This window comes from Ursus maritimus, unplaced genomic scaffold (assembly GCF_017311325.1).
Source record: "Ursus maritimus isolate PB19 unplaced genomic scaffold, ASM1731132v1 scaffold_1, whole genome shotgun sequence".
Taxonomy (NCBI): domain Eukaryota; kingdom Metazoa; phylum Chordata; class Mammalia; order Carnivora; family Ursidae; genus Ursus; species Ursus maritimus.
Genome location: NW_024423343.1, coordinates 36794067 through 36811369, shown reverse-complemented (window position 1 = coordinate 36811369; position 17303 = coordinate 36794067). Strand labels below are relative to the sequence as shown.

The following is a 17303-nucleotide window of genomic DNA, read 5'->3' as shown; positions in this document are numbered from 1 at the left end:
TGCTAGGTCCAGCATTTGCTTATGATTTTTTTTAAGGTTTTATTTATTCATTTGACAGAGAGAGAGAGAGAGCACAAGCAGGGGGAGCAGCAGGTAGAGGGAGAGGGAGAAGTAGGCTCCCTGCTTATCAGGCCAAATGTGGGGCTCAATTCCCACAGAATCCTGGGACCATGACCTGAGCCGAAGGCAGATGCTTAACCGACTGAGCCACCCAGGTGCCCCTCAAGTGTCTTGGAAACAGAGCTGGAACACTTAGAATTTATGTGTAGGTGGGAGCAAGTCTTTCTACATTCTTTAAAATACAAAAAAGCCAAGATCATGGTTGATGGTCCTGTGTGAATTGTGAGTTGCTCATGTCTAGTCTTGAAATTCCTGGTTGTGGCATTGTCCCACCGGAATGCCCATGACATCACCTCTGCCTCTTTCCAGGCTGCCCATCTTTTGAGAGTCATTTCAAGGGTGGCCTCTTTCAGAAAGTCTTCAATGATCCCTCAACTGAAGAGCAACACCTCCTTTTGGGGGCTCCCATGGAACCCTCATACGGAGCTCTGTCCCTTTATTGAGTCCTGTTGTTGCTGGTACACATTTCCCTCCTACCACATCTGAGCTCCCTGAGGATCTTGTCTCCCCATGTCTGCATCCTCCATGTTAATTAGCAGAAAACCCCCATTTGAAACGGTGCTCAGTAAATATTTGAAGACTCAAAGACTTTATGAAAAAGTGGTCATTTGGTTTCTGTGATAATGTATTGATGTTCAGAACATGCATAAAAAAATAACTAGTAAGCAAAGTCTTAGAGGCAAAATAAAAGGCTTCTTAGGTATTTTTACATCTATGATGTTCATTGACATTTAGTATGACTCTTTTAAGCTTTAACTTTTCCTTCTCCTCCTCACAAAGCTTACCCTTTAGGCACACCAGCCTATAATAACTATAGCTTAGAGAATTTTATATTAATTAGAGATATTAAAATGGCCCATGTTATAGCCAAATTTAAAAATAATTCACTTCTCCCCTTCCCCAGCTGCTTCAGGAAAGGGGAAGAGTTTCTTAAATAATATACCAAGAAGGGTAAAGATAGATACATTTGCCTTTTTTAAAATAAAAACTTCTGTTAATCAAAAGACATCACAAAAAGAGTAAAAAAGACAAGCCACAAAAAATTAGGGAAGATAATTACAACCCATGTAACAAATAAAGGACTGATATCCGGTATATAAAAAAAATTCTTATAAGTAGAACTTTAAATGTGGCAAAAAGATTTAAATAGGTGCTTTACAAAGGAAAAATCTAAATGGCCAGTAAACATATGAAAAGGTGCTCAATATCAGTAGTAACTGGGTAAATACAAATCAAAACCGCACTGAGATCATACTATATACACACTAGGATGGCAAAATGTAAAAATCTGACAGTATTTTTATTGGAGCAATGGGAACTTCATATTCTGCAGTTAGGAGTGTAAACTGCAACATTCCACTTGGAAAGAGTTTGGCATTTACCTAATAAAGCTAAAGAAATGCCCTGTGACCCAGCAATTCCACTTCTAGATCTATACCCTTGAGAAACTCATGGCCGTGTGCACTAGGATCCCTGCTCACGTTCAGGACAGCGCTGCTTGTCATAGCCAACCGCTGGAGGCGCCCAAATCACCAGTAAGCAGGATGGATAAATAAATCACTACACGCGACCAAGGGTATATCTCACGATGTTAAGTGAAAGAAACAACACGTTGAAGTATATTTTATATACGTGTATAAATATATCCGTATGTATAAATTCAAAAACAGGCAAAACTAAATTGTATTGTTTAGGTACGCATGCATGAGTGATCAAACTCTTAGGCAAAGCAAGGAAGTGGTTATCCTAAAAATTGGGATGTTGCCGCTGAGTGAAAGGAGTAGGAAACACATGGTGAGCTTCTAAGGTGCCGGCGACAGGTGGCCTGTTTCTTGTCCAGTGGAAATTACACAAGTGATTACAATTACACCCATTTGTGTTTTGTGCACTTCCTACGTGTGTGTTGAAGACGAATTGTTTTAGGAGTACGTGCAGGGGTAACATGCGGGAGAATGTTTGTAGACTTACAAACGATGAATATGCTCCCTCCCCATTCACTTTTATTATTTGGTAAAAATCAGTCTTGAATTCTTTGGGTTTTGAATTAGAAGTCTTCAGGAATTCATTGGCCTGTATTCATTTTTCCTTGACTATATCCTGCACTTTCCTGTTCCGTTGCTTAGGGTTGCCGGAGAAAGGAAGATAATTTGTGGTACTCATACTTTAACTTTCCATCTTCCACGCGTGTGGCAGACATCACTAATTGATCACTGCATTCTTTTTTGCTAAGCCTGATTCTGGTCTCAGAATCCTTGGATTTTATAGTGTTCTAGGCAGCCACTACGAACAGATCGGTGCTGCTACGTGAGATGAAACTTAATAATAGTTAGCCCTATCTGCCACCAGGAGTATTCTCTCTGAAACTGCTTTTGGAAGATCTGTTCTTTCCTAGAGGTTCCCCTCAGACACCACAGTTTTCACAGACCTGCCCTCCTCCTTCACTGATGTCTTCAAGCATATTCACCTGACTTATGCTCAACTCTTTTCATTATTGCTTCCTCAAGAAGAATTTTTAGGTATTTCTCCTCTAATCCCCTACATCCCCCATTAAATTTTTTAAAAAGATTTTATTTATTTATTTATTTATTTATTTATTTATTTATTTATCTATTTATTTGAGAGAGAGAGAGACAGAGAGAGAGAGGAGGAGCAGGGGGAGGAGCAGAGGGAGAGGGAAAAGCGGAGTCCCTGCTGAGTGCAGAGCCAGCTGCTGGGCTGGATCTCAGGACCCTGAGATCCTGACCTGAACCAAAGTCAGAGGCTTCACTGACTGAGCCACCCAGAGTCCCCTTTAAATTTTAATACTTAAAGAGGGGCACCTGGGTGGCTCAGTTGGTGAAGTGTCTGACTTTGGCTCAGGTCAGGATCTCAGGGTCCTGGGGTCAAGCCCCGAATCTGGCTCCTTGCTCAGCAGGAGTCGGCTTGTTCCTTTTCCACCCCCGTCCCCCATACTCTCTCTCTCAAAAAAATAAAATCTTTAATCCTAAAGATACGTTGTGTTTGTGTTTATGTACTGTGACCTTTTGGAGGACCACAAACCACTGTAGTATCTTGAGTTTTTTTTCACCTCCCCCCACAACCAGTTTTCACTGCCCTGAGGCAATATCACTCTTATTGAGAGCACGTGCTCTAGACCTCCACTGCAGGACCTGTCATAGATCTGCTCTGCATTAGTTATTTGTGTGTGTTTTTTAAAAAAATTTTCATTTAAATTTGATTTAGTTAACATATATTATTAATTTCAGGGGTAGCTCATTAGTTATTTGTAACTGTGTTAGCCTCTGGAGTGGGTAAAATATTGCCTTGTACATACCAGGCACTCAATAGATATTTGAGTTGAACTGAAATAACATTTTAAAATAAAATGTGAAAATGTCATTCAATTTGAATACAACTGAGCTGGTTCCAAATGAGTGGCTTATCTGCAACTGCTTGGTCATTTATGAAATAAACATACTCTTATAAAAGCTTTCATTTATGGTTCCAAAATCCATTAGACTAGAGGAAACAGAATTGTTAGGTTAATTTATATTTTCTGATTAGTTTTGTGTAATTTCATTCATTAGTTAATTGCCACATTTAATGTTTGCAACTCAGAAATAAATGAGTGAATTCTTGCTTTTAAAAATATGAAATAAAATTCACTTTTTAAAAGAAAAATTATAAAATTAAATTTTAGCATGCTCCTTTATAGCCGTCTGCTTAGTCCCAAAGTTCCTTTGCCTTATGATCCTAGTTTGTTTCTTAGGGTCATACTCACGTTAGTGTGCTTGCGTTAAAAACTAAAAAGAGCATTCCTCCTCCTAACCTTTCCGTCTGGCAAACTGTTAAAAATTTAAGTTTAGATGAGGAAGGGATAACTGGAAGTATCTACAATAGACAAATTGACTATTTTAAAAAACGTGGCCTTATCAAAATGCTGCTCACTGCAAGATTACTCTGAGCTTAACTCTGAATTACACCATACTGTTTCTACAGAATTTAAATTAGAAAGGGAAGAAACCACATTAAAATGGACCAGACATGAAGCCCTAGTCTTTCCCTCGACTGTGTATAAATATGCAGCTCCTGCTTTGGCTGCCACTTCAGGGTTAAGAGGAAATCACTGGGGCACTTAAGTGTCTCAAATGACTACATAGACTTCTAGTGCTTCTGGGCTGTGGGGACCACAAGGCTGGGGAGCCTGTTCTGCAGGGGCTGCAGAGAATGCAAGATGGAGCAGGGCCCTCAACATCACAGAGAGAAGACAATTTTCTCATTTTGTTATTCAGATCTTGTTCTTAAGGACCAGACATTTTTTTTTCTTTTTTGTATTCTCAGAACAGTATAACTTGATTCATTGTACCCAAAAGACGCTGTCTTTAAATTCTGTCTTCTGAGATATAAGTGAGGGTGTACATCTTTCTTTTATATTGTGTTCTAAAATGCTTTCTCTTTCCATAAGGCTATAATTCAGTGTTTCTGAAAGTACATCAGAATCACCTTGGGTTCTTGTTAAAATGCTCCCTTTCCAGATCATTATTCAGGGAGAGGGGAATGACCCTGCTGGTTTGAGGTAGCCAAACAGAGGGAACTTGGGCTCCTCTTGCATTTTATTCTGGCGATTATTTTAAAGTCAGCGATATTAGCTGCTAGTTGAGCTAATTTGATCTTCTACCAGATTTGCCCTAAGAGTTTAATGTCAATTTTCACCTTGATTTCTCGAAAAGAAAAGAATCTGACCCATTTGTATAATTACATAGTGATAATGATTAAGAAGGGATTCTGGCAAATTTTCACAGCTGACAACAATAACCCTGGAATAATGTCGTGCTATCCGATTACCACATTATGATGTTTCCATGGTAACATTGCTTTAAATGTTGGTGGTGTGATATTGCCTAGGATAATGAAGCAACAGCCTTAGTGTAAGAACACACTGGGAAAATATTTTTATGCAATCTAGTAACATAATATAATTGAGTAATGAAAACAATGAGAGGAAGATACCTTATGTTTAGACCATTCAAGTTATGGTTTAGGTGACAGAAGAGTGGGGAAAAGTTGAAATTGCTTAAGACACCATTGTTGTGTAAGAGGCAGAAATATTTAAGGAAGAAAATTTTTACTGGCAATGGTTCTAAGTCATGTTTTCAGACATGTGGGTCCCCCAAAAAAGATCATGACAGATACTGGTTTTTCTGGGTGTAGGTATACTTGTAAGTGTACACCTTTACAGTGTTATTTATTTCTGTTCCTTTATTTAGCTTGTAATCCTCAGTGCTGATTTAGTACATAGTGAACCACAGTATTTACATTTTCTGAAATACCCTGATTTAGAACAGATTGAGCGATCACCCTGGCACAATTGGTTTCAACTTCTTCGGGATTTTGGTTCTGCTAAAGGACTAGGTCCCATAAAATAGCTCTAATTTATTAGCCTAGTTTGCACAACACCCCTGGCGTGGGTACTTTGCAGGTATGGTCTTGCTTAGTCATCATGACAATCCAGTAAAGTTGATATTATTGTACCATTTTCCAGATGAGAAAAATGAGACTTGAGGAGGTTAGGTGACTTCCCAAGGTCACACGGCTAGTTCATGGTCAAGCTATAATTAAAATAAGATCTGTTTTTAGTTCACAGCCTGGACTATTCTTCTAGTTTTAGAGACCAAAAAACTTTCCGGCTCTATCTTCTACCTTGACCAAGATGAACTGTATGTAGTATTTTTCTTTATATTTAAAGATGACATGGCTGACCGTGGGAAGCAGCTAGGACAAGCATGTGACTGTCACAGAGATAGCGTATTTGGACAAGAATAAGAAGGCAGAGGGTTAACAGGTTTTATCAATAATCTTTTTACCAGATAATAACAACGAACTTTCACTTCCATCCTAGGGTGTCTACCTTGCAGGCACCTGGAACGATTCAAGTTACAAAATGTAAAGGAACAAAATAAATATCAATATCACACAATGTTCCAGGCATTTGGAAGAACAGTAGACACTGTTCAAGTGTGCCTTGTTGCATAAGGGCAGTTATTGTTAAAAAGTATTTTTCTATTATTTTCTGTCCAGGATAAATAGCAGATTCTAAATGCGGATCTGCTATATGGTGATGCTTTTTTAATCTTATTACTATGTGAAGATTCCATCTAACTTTGCCAGTTTATGATCTTCGTTTTACTGCTCCGGTACAACCTGTACTTGCTTGGGTATGTGAGTCTGACCTGCCTCAACCCGAATGGAAGCCTGATTAGGTACTTAGTTTAACCAGCCATGGGCTCCTTCAAGACAGACACTGTGTATGCCTTTCACATATTTTTATTAATTGATTTTTTTTTACTTTAAAAATTAAAAAAAAAATCATAGAATAGATATATATTCCTTGTAAAAAGTCAAATCACAGAAAATGTATAAAGACAAAGTAGTCCTCTCCCCAATCCATAATCCCAAGAGCTGACTATTTACTAGAATTTGCTGTATAGGTTTTTAGCCTTCACACACACCACTCCTTTTGATAGACATTTATATTGTGTCCATTTTTTTGCCATTACAAACATTTGTTTAATAAGCTGTCCTGCAGTTAGCCCCTTTGCTATTTTAATTGCACATAAAGATGAGCCTTCACAAGGAGGGCCTGAAAGTCCTACTCTGACCCCATAGCGCCTAAAGAGGTCCTAGGGGTACAGGAGAAGCTGGGATGGTAGTGAGGTAATGGTGCTCCCTCTGCTTCAAAAACAATGTAAAGCTACTCATCCCAGAGAGCCGGGCCTTCTACTCACTGCGGACAGCGTGTGACCTTATGCAGTTTGACACGCAGGACTAGGTGGTCAAGTCAAGTGTGGCTCTGGGTTCCACCACCCTCTCCCTTCATGTTATACGTGAGACCTCTTCTTTCCCACCTTTGGTCTCAGTCCTGTCCTCGTTCCCAAACCAGATGGAAGCAGGAGGTGCTGAAGGAGCTCCAGCCCATGTTCTCTGCTCAGCGCCCAGCCCAGGAGGCTAGACCTAATGAGTGCCCAATTAGTCATTCATGCCACTTTCAGAAAATACTTTAAAAAATTTAAGTAGGCTCCACCCCCAACATGGGGCTTGAACTCAGGACCCTGAGATCAAGAGTCACATGCTGTACTGACTGAGCCAGCCAGGTGTCCCAAGAAAAATTTAGACTCATGAGAGCAGAATCCCTGAGTGAATGGGAGGGAGGTGATAAATATATTTTTCACTGGGGAAAAAGGAACACGAAAGGTTCAGAATTCAGAGTACTTTTAGGAAGAGCTAACTATAATGAGCTAGATGACACCCTAAATTATACACCTATGAGTTATTCTGAGGGAGAGTGGGAAGTGGGATAGAGCAATGCTTGGGCATGACCTCGAGGGGTAGAAAGGCAGGGATGAGGAGTTCCTGTCTCACCACCTTCTGCAAAATTCCTCTAATGATAAGGAGCTTCAGGGGCTTGCGAAAATGCAGATTCATGGGTCTCACCCTCAAAGCTTCTGACTGTCCCATTGGGGTGGGCCTCCAGCATTTGTAAGTGCATAGGCGCCCCAGGTGTTCATACTGCCTGGTCTGAAGACCAAATCTGAGAATTACCGCTGTACTGTGACCTGACGAGAATGTCACAGATTTAAAATGTTGGGAAATAATGCTTCAGGGAGTTGTCACTCATAATTTGAGAACAGTTACCAATAGATCTCTGAGAAGAAAAGCAGATTAATTGCTTACTTGTAACCCCTCCTTTTGAAGCTTGAGTAGCTTTACTCTGTATCAACCTTTGTCTTTCCCCCTGCCTGAAGAAGATGTGGTTTTTATTATAAAGCCATGCCAATCAAATGTTTTAAAATTCGTGGGGAAGTTGGGATACTGGACAGGGGTAAATTGCTAAGCTGGAAAAACCAGAGAAGGCGGGAGGGTGGGTGAGACTGAGAAAGGAGTTGCCACCTTTAGCTACACCTGACAATTACTCAGTGTTAACCGATCGGTCACTGAGGCTGCTGAAGGGGAAGGCCACTGGGACTGTGCTGTCCTCTGCAGACAGCCACCGCCTAGGCAGAACCACATTGGCAATCAGTCATTTACTGGAAGCCAAGAAGGTGGAGGGAACATCACTGAGTCCCGGGGATAGCAAAGCACTTTATACAGAAGACTTAATCGGTTTCTCTCTCTCTCTTAAAAAAAGATAGAAAGAAAGAAAGAAAGAAAGAAAGAAAGAAAGAAAGAAAGAAAGAAAGAAAGAAAGAAAGAAAGAAAGACGCTTCAATTTTTCCTTCCCAGGAAAGGAAATAGGGAAAATTAGCAAAAGGAGAAAAGGAAAGGTTGGTATTGGTAAAGTAATGGCATTTTGGTTCTAACGTGCGCACTTCCTTTGGGTGCGAGTAGCTAACAAGTCTGTGCTCTGGCGGGGGGCGTGGGGAGTGGGGGGCACTCAGCCATCTCACTGGAGGGGAGGAGTGGAGGCTGAAGTCCTGTGCTTCTGCATCTGGGTCTCCCAGGCCCACACTGCAGTCCTGACCCTGGCTGTGCACTGTGGCGAGTATGGATTTGCACACGCAGTGCCAAGGAGGAGGACAAAAGGCCTACAGAGGGGCTGAGTTGTTCTGTTTGCTGATTGATCTCGACTCAAAATTCACTCTAGGAAGAACTGGTATCTTGAGCGGCCCTGAGCCGGGAGTCAGTCTCCTGCGCCCTGCCTGGCTCTGCCATGTGAACTCGAGCGTGCCGCCCGGGAAGAAGTTGTTGTAGCTTGTACATCTGTATTTGAGAGGATTAGATGAGCTGATCTCCAAGGTCCATGAAATCAGATTAGAAGTTCAGTGAACTGCTTTTTGTAGACATTAAATAAGCATTTGTTGAACTGAGTTATCTAACAAATGAGCTATGTTTTAGGATCAAGTGAAAGTTTGTAAGGGTCCTTTGGCATTACCTGTCATGTCTTAGTATAGGTGTCGGCAACACGCTTGTCAGGAGCCATCCAAACTCAGCCAGAGTGTGCAGCAGAGGGCCATAATCCGTTTTGATTTCACACCCCTGCGTGAATAAGCATAAGAGCTTATAGTCTTAATGGCAAAGACAACCAGCTACACAGGTGAGTACAATAAATGGTGATGGGCGTGACAGTAAAGGGAGTTCACGCTCCATGAAATACAATTTCAGCACCTGTGCTCTTCCTGGGCTTCATTTTCTGCCACCTGCTGCCTTCTAACCATTGAACCAAGGTAGAAACGCTGGGGATCAGAGTGGAGAGAGCTTTCCGTATGGTTCTCCAGAGTTTGGGCCTTCCTTTTGTCTTGTTCCCTTGGTCGTGTTCAGGCATCAAACTTTAAGGTATGGGGCTTGGTTTATAGACCACAGTTTTAGAAACACTGGTCAAGGGATTGGGAAGTGAGGACAAGAGTAGGAAGTGGAGATGGAGGAGTGAAAGGTGAGTGGGGGTTAGATGTGGAGTCATTTCCCTGCTTTTTACTCATTTGGAATTGATTTTTACTTGGAGCTTTACCTCTTTCCCCAAATCCTTTCCTCCCCCCTATGGGATTTCTAGTTTCTTTGACAACGAGCTATGCCTCTCTCTATGCCCTTATAAGGCCAGAAAGGCGACCATGTCCATGAAAAAGCCTGTCAGTGAGGGCCTCATACACACAGCACAGTATACCTGAATTCAGTCTGTACACCTCAAGGGCAGTCCGTTCGGGGACATCTGAATTCAGGGTGCACAACATCAGCAGCAATGTCATCTCTGATTAGGAAGGACAATGCTGTGTGTACATATTTGGCCTGGCGAGAGAGAGAACACCTTTTGGATATTTTTGCCTTTGAAAGTCAATTCACAAGGTAAAAAAAAGTCACATTGGTTGTTTGGAGATGAAATGGTAGTTACTGACTTTTTTTCCATTACAGCCAGTTGTCACGGCATGTGTAAAAAGAATCTCAGTGCCAGGGTACTTTTCTTAGGATTAGAATGTCAAATCTTTGGGAATCTACTGCTATCTACATATAGGTAATTATTTTGCTATCTTATAATGAAGTTGAACATTGAGTAAAGGAAATCCCTTTGTTCAGACAAAGTTTGTTTATGCATTTGTGACGAAATTCTGAACCCTGCACAGAAACATGTTTGAAGGATACTGCATGTATTAGGCAATGAAGATCTTTACCACGTAAAACTAAATATAAAAGTAAAGCTAAATTGTCAGAAAACTGCAGTTTACCTCAATAATGGTCCATTGTTCTACTACGATGGCATCATTTCCTTTCCTACTGGAACCTGGAACTCCAGAACCTTCTTCTTCATAGATAAAGAATCCTTCCAAAGATTTAGGCAAATGGTCCCCTGTGAGGAAAAGGATACAATTAAGAAGAGTTGCAAATACTGAGTGTCTCTTAAGATCATTTAAATCCTTAGATAACTCTTTTAATAAGCTGAAAGAAAAGCATATAAATTAATAAGCACTTGTTTTGGCTGAATCAATAACATCCCCCTCCTTCTCTTTGAAGGTTATTATAATTTTTTTTGGAAAGCTCAAGACAGTTTTGCAGTTCACTGAATTAAAATCACACTGTAAATATGAAAACTACAATAAGAAAAACAAGATAAAATAATATCGTACAATGAGAAGCAAGAGGATTTCCTAAGTCTAAAAAGAATCAGGAAATGACCTTCACCTTGAAATCATTTTTTGATTTCCGATCTGTATGTTTATGCATATTAATTACACCATTAAAAGAGAAAACATAAAAAATGTTAATCCTTGAAATTACAGGTGTGATATTAAAACTAATGTGAGTTAAAACTACTTAAAAAAAATAAATACAAAACAATTCTTTACGTCCATGATGCTTTATAAAAAATAATGAAAGAATGGTAACAGGAAAATCCTAAACAGAAGTCATTGTCAAAAGAATTCCTGCAGGGAAGGAAGTTTTAAGGGAGGGCCTCTCTGACATTTTCTTGAATAGTTGACAATAACCAGCTGGCAAAAGTGAACTGATTTTATGGACGTTCTTTTGTCTCTTATTTTGCAGTAGGAGACAATTTTCCCATGGTCATGTGCTGGTTAAACCTTTTGTTTTTTTATACTGTACAATGTCGTATCAAAGTCTTCCTGCTGGACAGTTATCTAAATTATAACCTACAAAGTTTTCAAGTGATCTCTTAAGTTTAAAGATAAAAAAAGGCAAACATAATTTCAGTGTAATTTTTAGTTTTGATTTCTATTAATAGGCTATAAACTTGAAGAGAAAACCCTTATTATTATTTACATCATTTACAGTTAGGGCAGAATATCATGAAGAATTTACATTGTTCAGACTGGTTCCCAAAAACTCAAAGTTTAATTTACTATTTGGGAATTAGTTTTCTGAATATATCTATCTATCTATCTATCTATCTATCTATCTATCTATCTATCTATCTATCTATCTATATCTATATATTCCACTTCCTTTAAGTGTATGGTCCACTGTCACACCAAAGTGGAAGTAAATCTTTCTGACTGTAAGTTTAGAGCATCACAATACCACCTATAAAACTATGTATGCCTCAAGTCCTTTTTTAGAATGGGGGTAAGAATTTCAGAAACAACTACATGCTGTGATAATCATGTAGTTAATTATAATCTGCCTCTTATTTACTTGGGGATTATATACTGTGAGAACCATTGGTTTTGTGGCTCTGTGTCTGTTTTCTTGTTCTCAGTATCGGGGTACTCTAGTACTTCTAAATTTCTTTTACGTTTAAAAGAATGAAAGTGTGGTAGACTCATACAGTGCAATACTATACAAGAATAAACAAGCAAGACTCACTGCTGTGTAGCAGCATGGATGAATTTCAGATACTATGTTGAACAAAAGAGGCCAGACACAAAAGAGTACATACTGTATACTTCAACCTATGTGAAGTTCAAAAACAGGCAAAATTAATCTATGATGGTGGATGTCAGAATAATGCTTACTTTGGGTAGGAGGATATTGACTGGGAAGGGATGTTGGAAATGTTCTGTACCATTTTTTCTCCATTCTTCTGTCCAAGCTTTATTGAGATATAACTGACACATAAAGAGATGTTCTATATCTTGAACATTTGTGTTCTATTCAGCTGTACACATAAACTTAATGCACTTTACTATATGGATATTATACTTAGGTCCCTCCTCCCACTTTAGAGCTCCCAGAGCCCTGGCTGACCTTCTTGGGGCCCATGCCAATCCCCAGAGCCACTGATGAAGGATACTTTCACAGGAAAAAGTACTTATATCTCTTGAAAAATTCTCCCTAACAGAAGTGGCGGCAAGGCAGGGTGGCAGGGAAGGTCTCATGGAGAGTGACTGTTTGGGTGCTTGGTGTGTTAAATCTTTCAGGTAATGGGGTGAGGCGATAATTCTGAACAATTACTTAATAACTGTTCCTGAACTGAGTCACTTCTTAACATTACACATCCCAGAGCTTCCCACCCAGTATGCCTTGGCCCACTGGTATGCTGAGAACCCGTTACAGAAGTGCCAAGATACAGGGCACACCCTCCTGCTCAGAAAAACTTTATCCTCTTATACCTGTATGTATGCCTTATAATATTACCATTTTCTATGTGTGCATAATATGAAAAAGTTACAAGGCATTGACCTGATGTACTGTTTCTTAATTTTTTTTTTTTTTAGCCAAATACCACCAATAGCAAAGGGAAGTATACCTGTATCCTTGAAGGATGATCTCCAAGTACAGTTTGAAGTGACTTGTGGCATGAATAAGGTTTCTTTAAAGTCTAATGTTATATCTTAAAATCCATTCAAACTTTGTATTCTTTTCAAATATATTCCTATTATGTAAAAAAGTACAGTTCTCCATCTCCCCATCTTAAGTAATATTGACATTCTAGGAAGAGGTTTATCCTGTGATCCTCTGTACTCCCTAGCACAAGGCTGCACACCCCCAGGGTACTTGGATCCTGGTTTGAGAAGCACAAGCTTAAAGGATTCTCAGGAATGGTTTACTTGTCTGGACATGTGCTCTGACACATTCATTTCAGCTACATATGACATTGACATTTCTGTAAATGTGAGGAAAGGTAACATTCCGTTTTAGTATTTTTGGTCCATGTGTCATTTTTGGCATTAAAGAGCCTAGAGATAGGCCTGGGACCACATCCGAGAACTGGAGAGCCCATATAGAAGCTCTCATTCATGAGCATTATGTCTCCAAAACAAATCTCAGCCTGTTCATTTTTCCCATCTCTACCATCATCTCTCTGTGGGTCAATGCAACAGCCTCTTAATAGCACCCCTCTTCCACTCTTGCCCTCTCTGATCCACTTCCCAAAATGAGGCCAAAGAGGTTCTCTTAAAAATGCAGATTGGAAAAAAAAAATGCAGATTGGGTTGTAATTCCCTCTTTAAATCTTCAATGAATGACTTGGAATAAAAATCCTGGTAGGATGGTAAAAAAAGAAAAAAAAATCAATCCTGGCAGGATGGCAACTTGGTTAAAAGCCCACACTTCACCTAGGTGCCCCCCTGCCTCACTTTCTAGTTGCATGAGCATGGGCACATTTTTAAATATTTCTGTGCCTCAGCTTCCTCATCTATAAAAGGGGAATAGAATAATTATACCAACCTCATCGGGTTGCTGTGGGGTTCAATGAGGTGAAAACTGTAAAGTGCTTAGAGCAATGCTGGTAGATGGTAAGTACAAATACACGTTAGCTCTTGTTGCATTATTTTAAGACCGGCTGCTGCTTACCTCTTCTCCCTTGTCTGGAGCCATTCTCTCTTCATACCCTGCTCCAACGACATAGACTTTTTCCCTGTTCCTCTTTCCTGCCCTAAGGTTTTTGAATATCTGGGAGTGTTTCTTCTGCCCAGAAGGGTCTACCTCTGGCTCCTGAATGCTGGCTTTCTGTCTCAGTGTGACTGGCGCCTCATCCGACGGGTCCTCCTGACCCCTCCTTACAATATCATGTTGGGTAATGCCACAACACTTCTCTCAGTTTTGAAATTAGACATAAATGTTTCCATACCCATTGCTGCCTGACTGCCTTATGCCACATGGCCAGCTTTTTGAGAGTAGGGAAGATGTCCATTTTGCTCATCGTAAACCCAGTGCCTGGCATAGGGCCTGGCATATACATATATGTGAAGTGAATTAATACATGTTTCTTTGTCAGTACTCTGCCCCAATCTTCACTTTGATACAGCTTGCCTGCTAGCTCCACACAAGCATTTTTATAGGGGCGAAGAGATCAAAATGAATTTAAGTCTAAAAATTCATAAAAAATCAAAATGTAGCGTTAAGATGTGGGTATACTAAAGATGGGAAGAGACTATTCTCTGACAATGATGGGGGGCATTTATAGGCTAGCAAAATATGGGGATCTCATGGGTATGTGTGTGTGTGTGTGTGTGTGTGTGTGTGTTTTATACTAGCTGGCAAAACTGCTCATCTCAGCCCATGCCAACTGCCCACTGGATCTCTACACATTCTGGTAAAATAAAGTGTTTTTTTTTGTTGGTTCAACTGGGGAAGCCTGTTGTAGGCGCTCCTGGGACCGTTCGGAGGCTTTTACCCTATAGTGCAAGCCCCTTCGGCATATGTAGTGATTCCAGCAGAGGACCAGTTTGGTGAGGGCCCAGCAATGCTGGAGAAGGTCAGATACAGGAGGCTAATTGCAGTGGGAACCCTCAGGCTGCAAGAACAGCAAGAGGGCCACTAGGTGCCTCTCCTATGCGGCTTTTCAAAACAGAAAAGGCTTTGAGAGTGCGTGGGAAAGGGCACTGAAAAAGAATTCACAGCCTCACAACCTCTCCACCGTGACCCCACCAAAGGAGAAAACTTTAAAAGTTTTGTTCCTCCTCTCCGTTTCTAGAGGAAGATATTTTATAAAATGAGATTTGTGGAGTAATGTATTTAAATGCCTGTGCAATGTCTGGTTTTGTACTTCTATTTCTCGTGATAGGCTGACTTCTGACAATATTTTGGAAGAGGATGGAAGCAAGACAAAACAAAATACGCATTGTCCCCCATGTGCTTTAGCTGTCAGGCATCAAATATCCCAGAACAAAGCCACCAATTCAGCCCTGCTTCCTCTGACTTGCTTCTCACAGTGACACAGGCATGGGTCACAATTTCCCCTCGGCAGCTTCCCTGTGTACTTGTAGGGAAGTCCCAAGTGACACACCCAGTTGCCAGACCCCACAGACCGTGGTGGCTCGTTAGGGCCTTGGCATGGCCCGTAATGTAAAATGTCTAATGAGATATTCCAGAGCTGCTGAGAGGGAGAGATTCTCCCCTGGGCTCTCTAAATAGCTTCTGAGGCTTTGCAAACAAAAGCCCTACAGAGCCTCTGGCTGGCAACTGCTGGGGCTAATTTTATTTTCACGAGGCGAGGCCCAAGGCAGGGACGCCTGAAAGCGATTTTGAAAGGAGTATTTTTCGTTTTTCCTTCAGCAGTTAGTCACAAACCAAAATTTGAAATGGCTCCAACTTAGACTTTTTGGAAGGAAGAGAAGGAGAAAGAGGAGAGAGAAAGAGAAATGCATGAAGTGTGGACTGACCTCTAAGAAGGTGCTCCATACAGAAAGTGCTGTAGCTGTGCACGATACGCCGCCCCAAAGAGAATGACCAGCAGGAAATAAGCTCTGGCCGTGGGAGAGGCACCGTGGAGTCATTTTGTCCATACTAATCTTACTACATTTTCACCGCAGTAAAGTAGGGAATATTTTTATTCGCCTTTTAGGAAAATGTGGCTCAGTAAACTCCCTAGCTTCTCCAGATCACCGAGCTAAGTAGAGGACATGAGATTTAAACCCTGGCCTGTCTGATTCTAAAGTCCATCTTCTTATTAGATTTTGCTGTTTCCGTAAAAGGCTAACTTGGAAGAAGTTTCTAATAACCCAAAGTACTTAGGAATATCTTTCGAGCACCTGCTATGGGCTGTGTGTTGTGGGCCATATTTCTGGGTGTTCCAATGAGCTAGACGCTTACTCTTGGTTTCTAGTTAGAAGAACCTATTGGACCATGATTCTCGATAATTTTAAGTAATTACCCAAAGTCTTTAGTTCTGTTAAAGTATCATTGATTTAATGATAGGCTGATTTTCTTTTTTTGATTTTTAAAAAGTTTTTATTTAAATTCTAGTTAAACATATAGTATAATATTGTTTGCAGGAGTAGAATTTTGTGAGTTATCATTACATATAACACCCAGTGCTTATCATAACAAGTGCTCTCCTTTATACCCATCACCCATTTAGACCATCCCCTGTGCACCTCTCCTCCAGCAACCCTCAGTTTGTTCTCTGTAGTTGAGAGTCTCATGGGGCGCTGGGTGGCTCAGTCAGTTAAGCGTCTGCCTTTGGCTTAGGTCATGATGTCAGGGTCCTGAGACCAAGCCTGCATCAGCCTCCCTGCTCAGTGGGGAGTCTGCTTCTCCCTCTCTCTCAGCACCCCCACCCCCTGCTCATGCTCTCTTTCTCTCAAATAAACAGATAAAATCTTGTAAAAAAAAGTCTCTTATGATTTGCCTCCCCCCCTTTTTTACTCCTTGCCCTATGCTCATCTGTTTTGTTTCTTAAATTCTACATGAGTGAAATCATATGGCATTTGTCTTTCTCTAACTTATTTTGCTTAGCATGATACACTCTAGCTCCATCTGACATTGTTGCAAAAGGCAAGATTTCATTCTTTTTGATGGTTGGGTAATATTCCATTGTATATATACACCACATCTTTATTCATCAGTTGATGGACATTTGGGCTCCTTCCCTAATTTGGCTATTGTTGATAATGCTGCTGTAAACATCGGGGTTCATGTGTCCCTTCAAACAGTATTTTTGTATCCTTTGGGAAATACCTAGTAGTGCAATTGCTGGATTGTAGGGTAGTTCTATTTCTAACTTTTCGAGGCACCTCCATACTGAATGATAGTCTGATTTAATGGTAATAAGTAATATTGAGATCTCGTCTTATTTGCTTTTTTGTTCTTTCCTCTAACCTCATTGAGGTAATTAATTATCCTGGTTTTCATAGCCTTCACCCTTCCTAATTTATTTTTCAAGTCTCCTAACTATGAATTTTTCTTTTCTTTTAGCACTAATCTTTTTTTAAAAACACTTTCCCTAGAAAGTAATTTTTGGAAAATTTTGTTTGTTTTTGTGATAGACATGAATGATTACATATCCTATTGTAACTAAAAGAGGAAAGCTAGGAGAAGTT

The 17303-nt window shown here is 40.3% G+C and overlaps 1 protein-coding gene across 1 annotated transcript in view; it reads right to left on the bottom strand.

The window, feature by feature from the left end:
- RFTN2 (raftlin family member 2) overlaps positions 1-17303 on the bottom strand; it is a 66399-nt gene that overhangs the window by 19784 nt on the left and 29312 nt on the right. The window contains exons 6-7 of the mRNA XM_008687312.2: positions 10311-10432; positions 9029-9132 (exon numbers count right to left, since the gene is read on the bottom strand). Of these exons, the coding sequence (XP_008685534.1) occupies positions 9029-9132; positions 10311-10432 (226 nt within the window). The remainder of the gene's footprint in view (positions 1-9028; positions 9133-10310; positions 10433-17303) is intronic.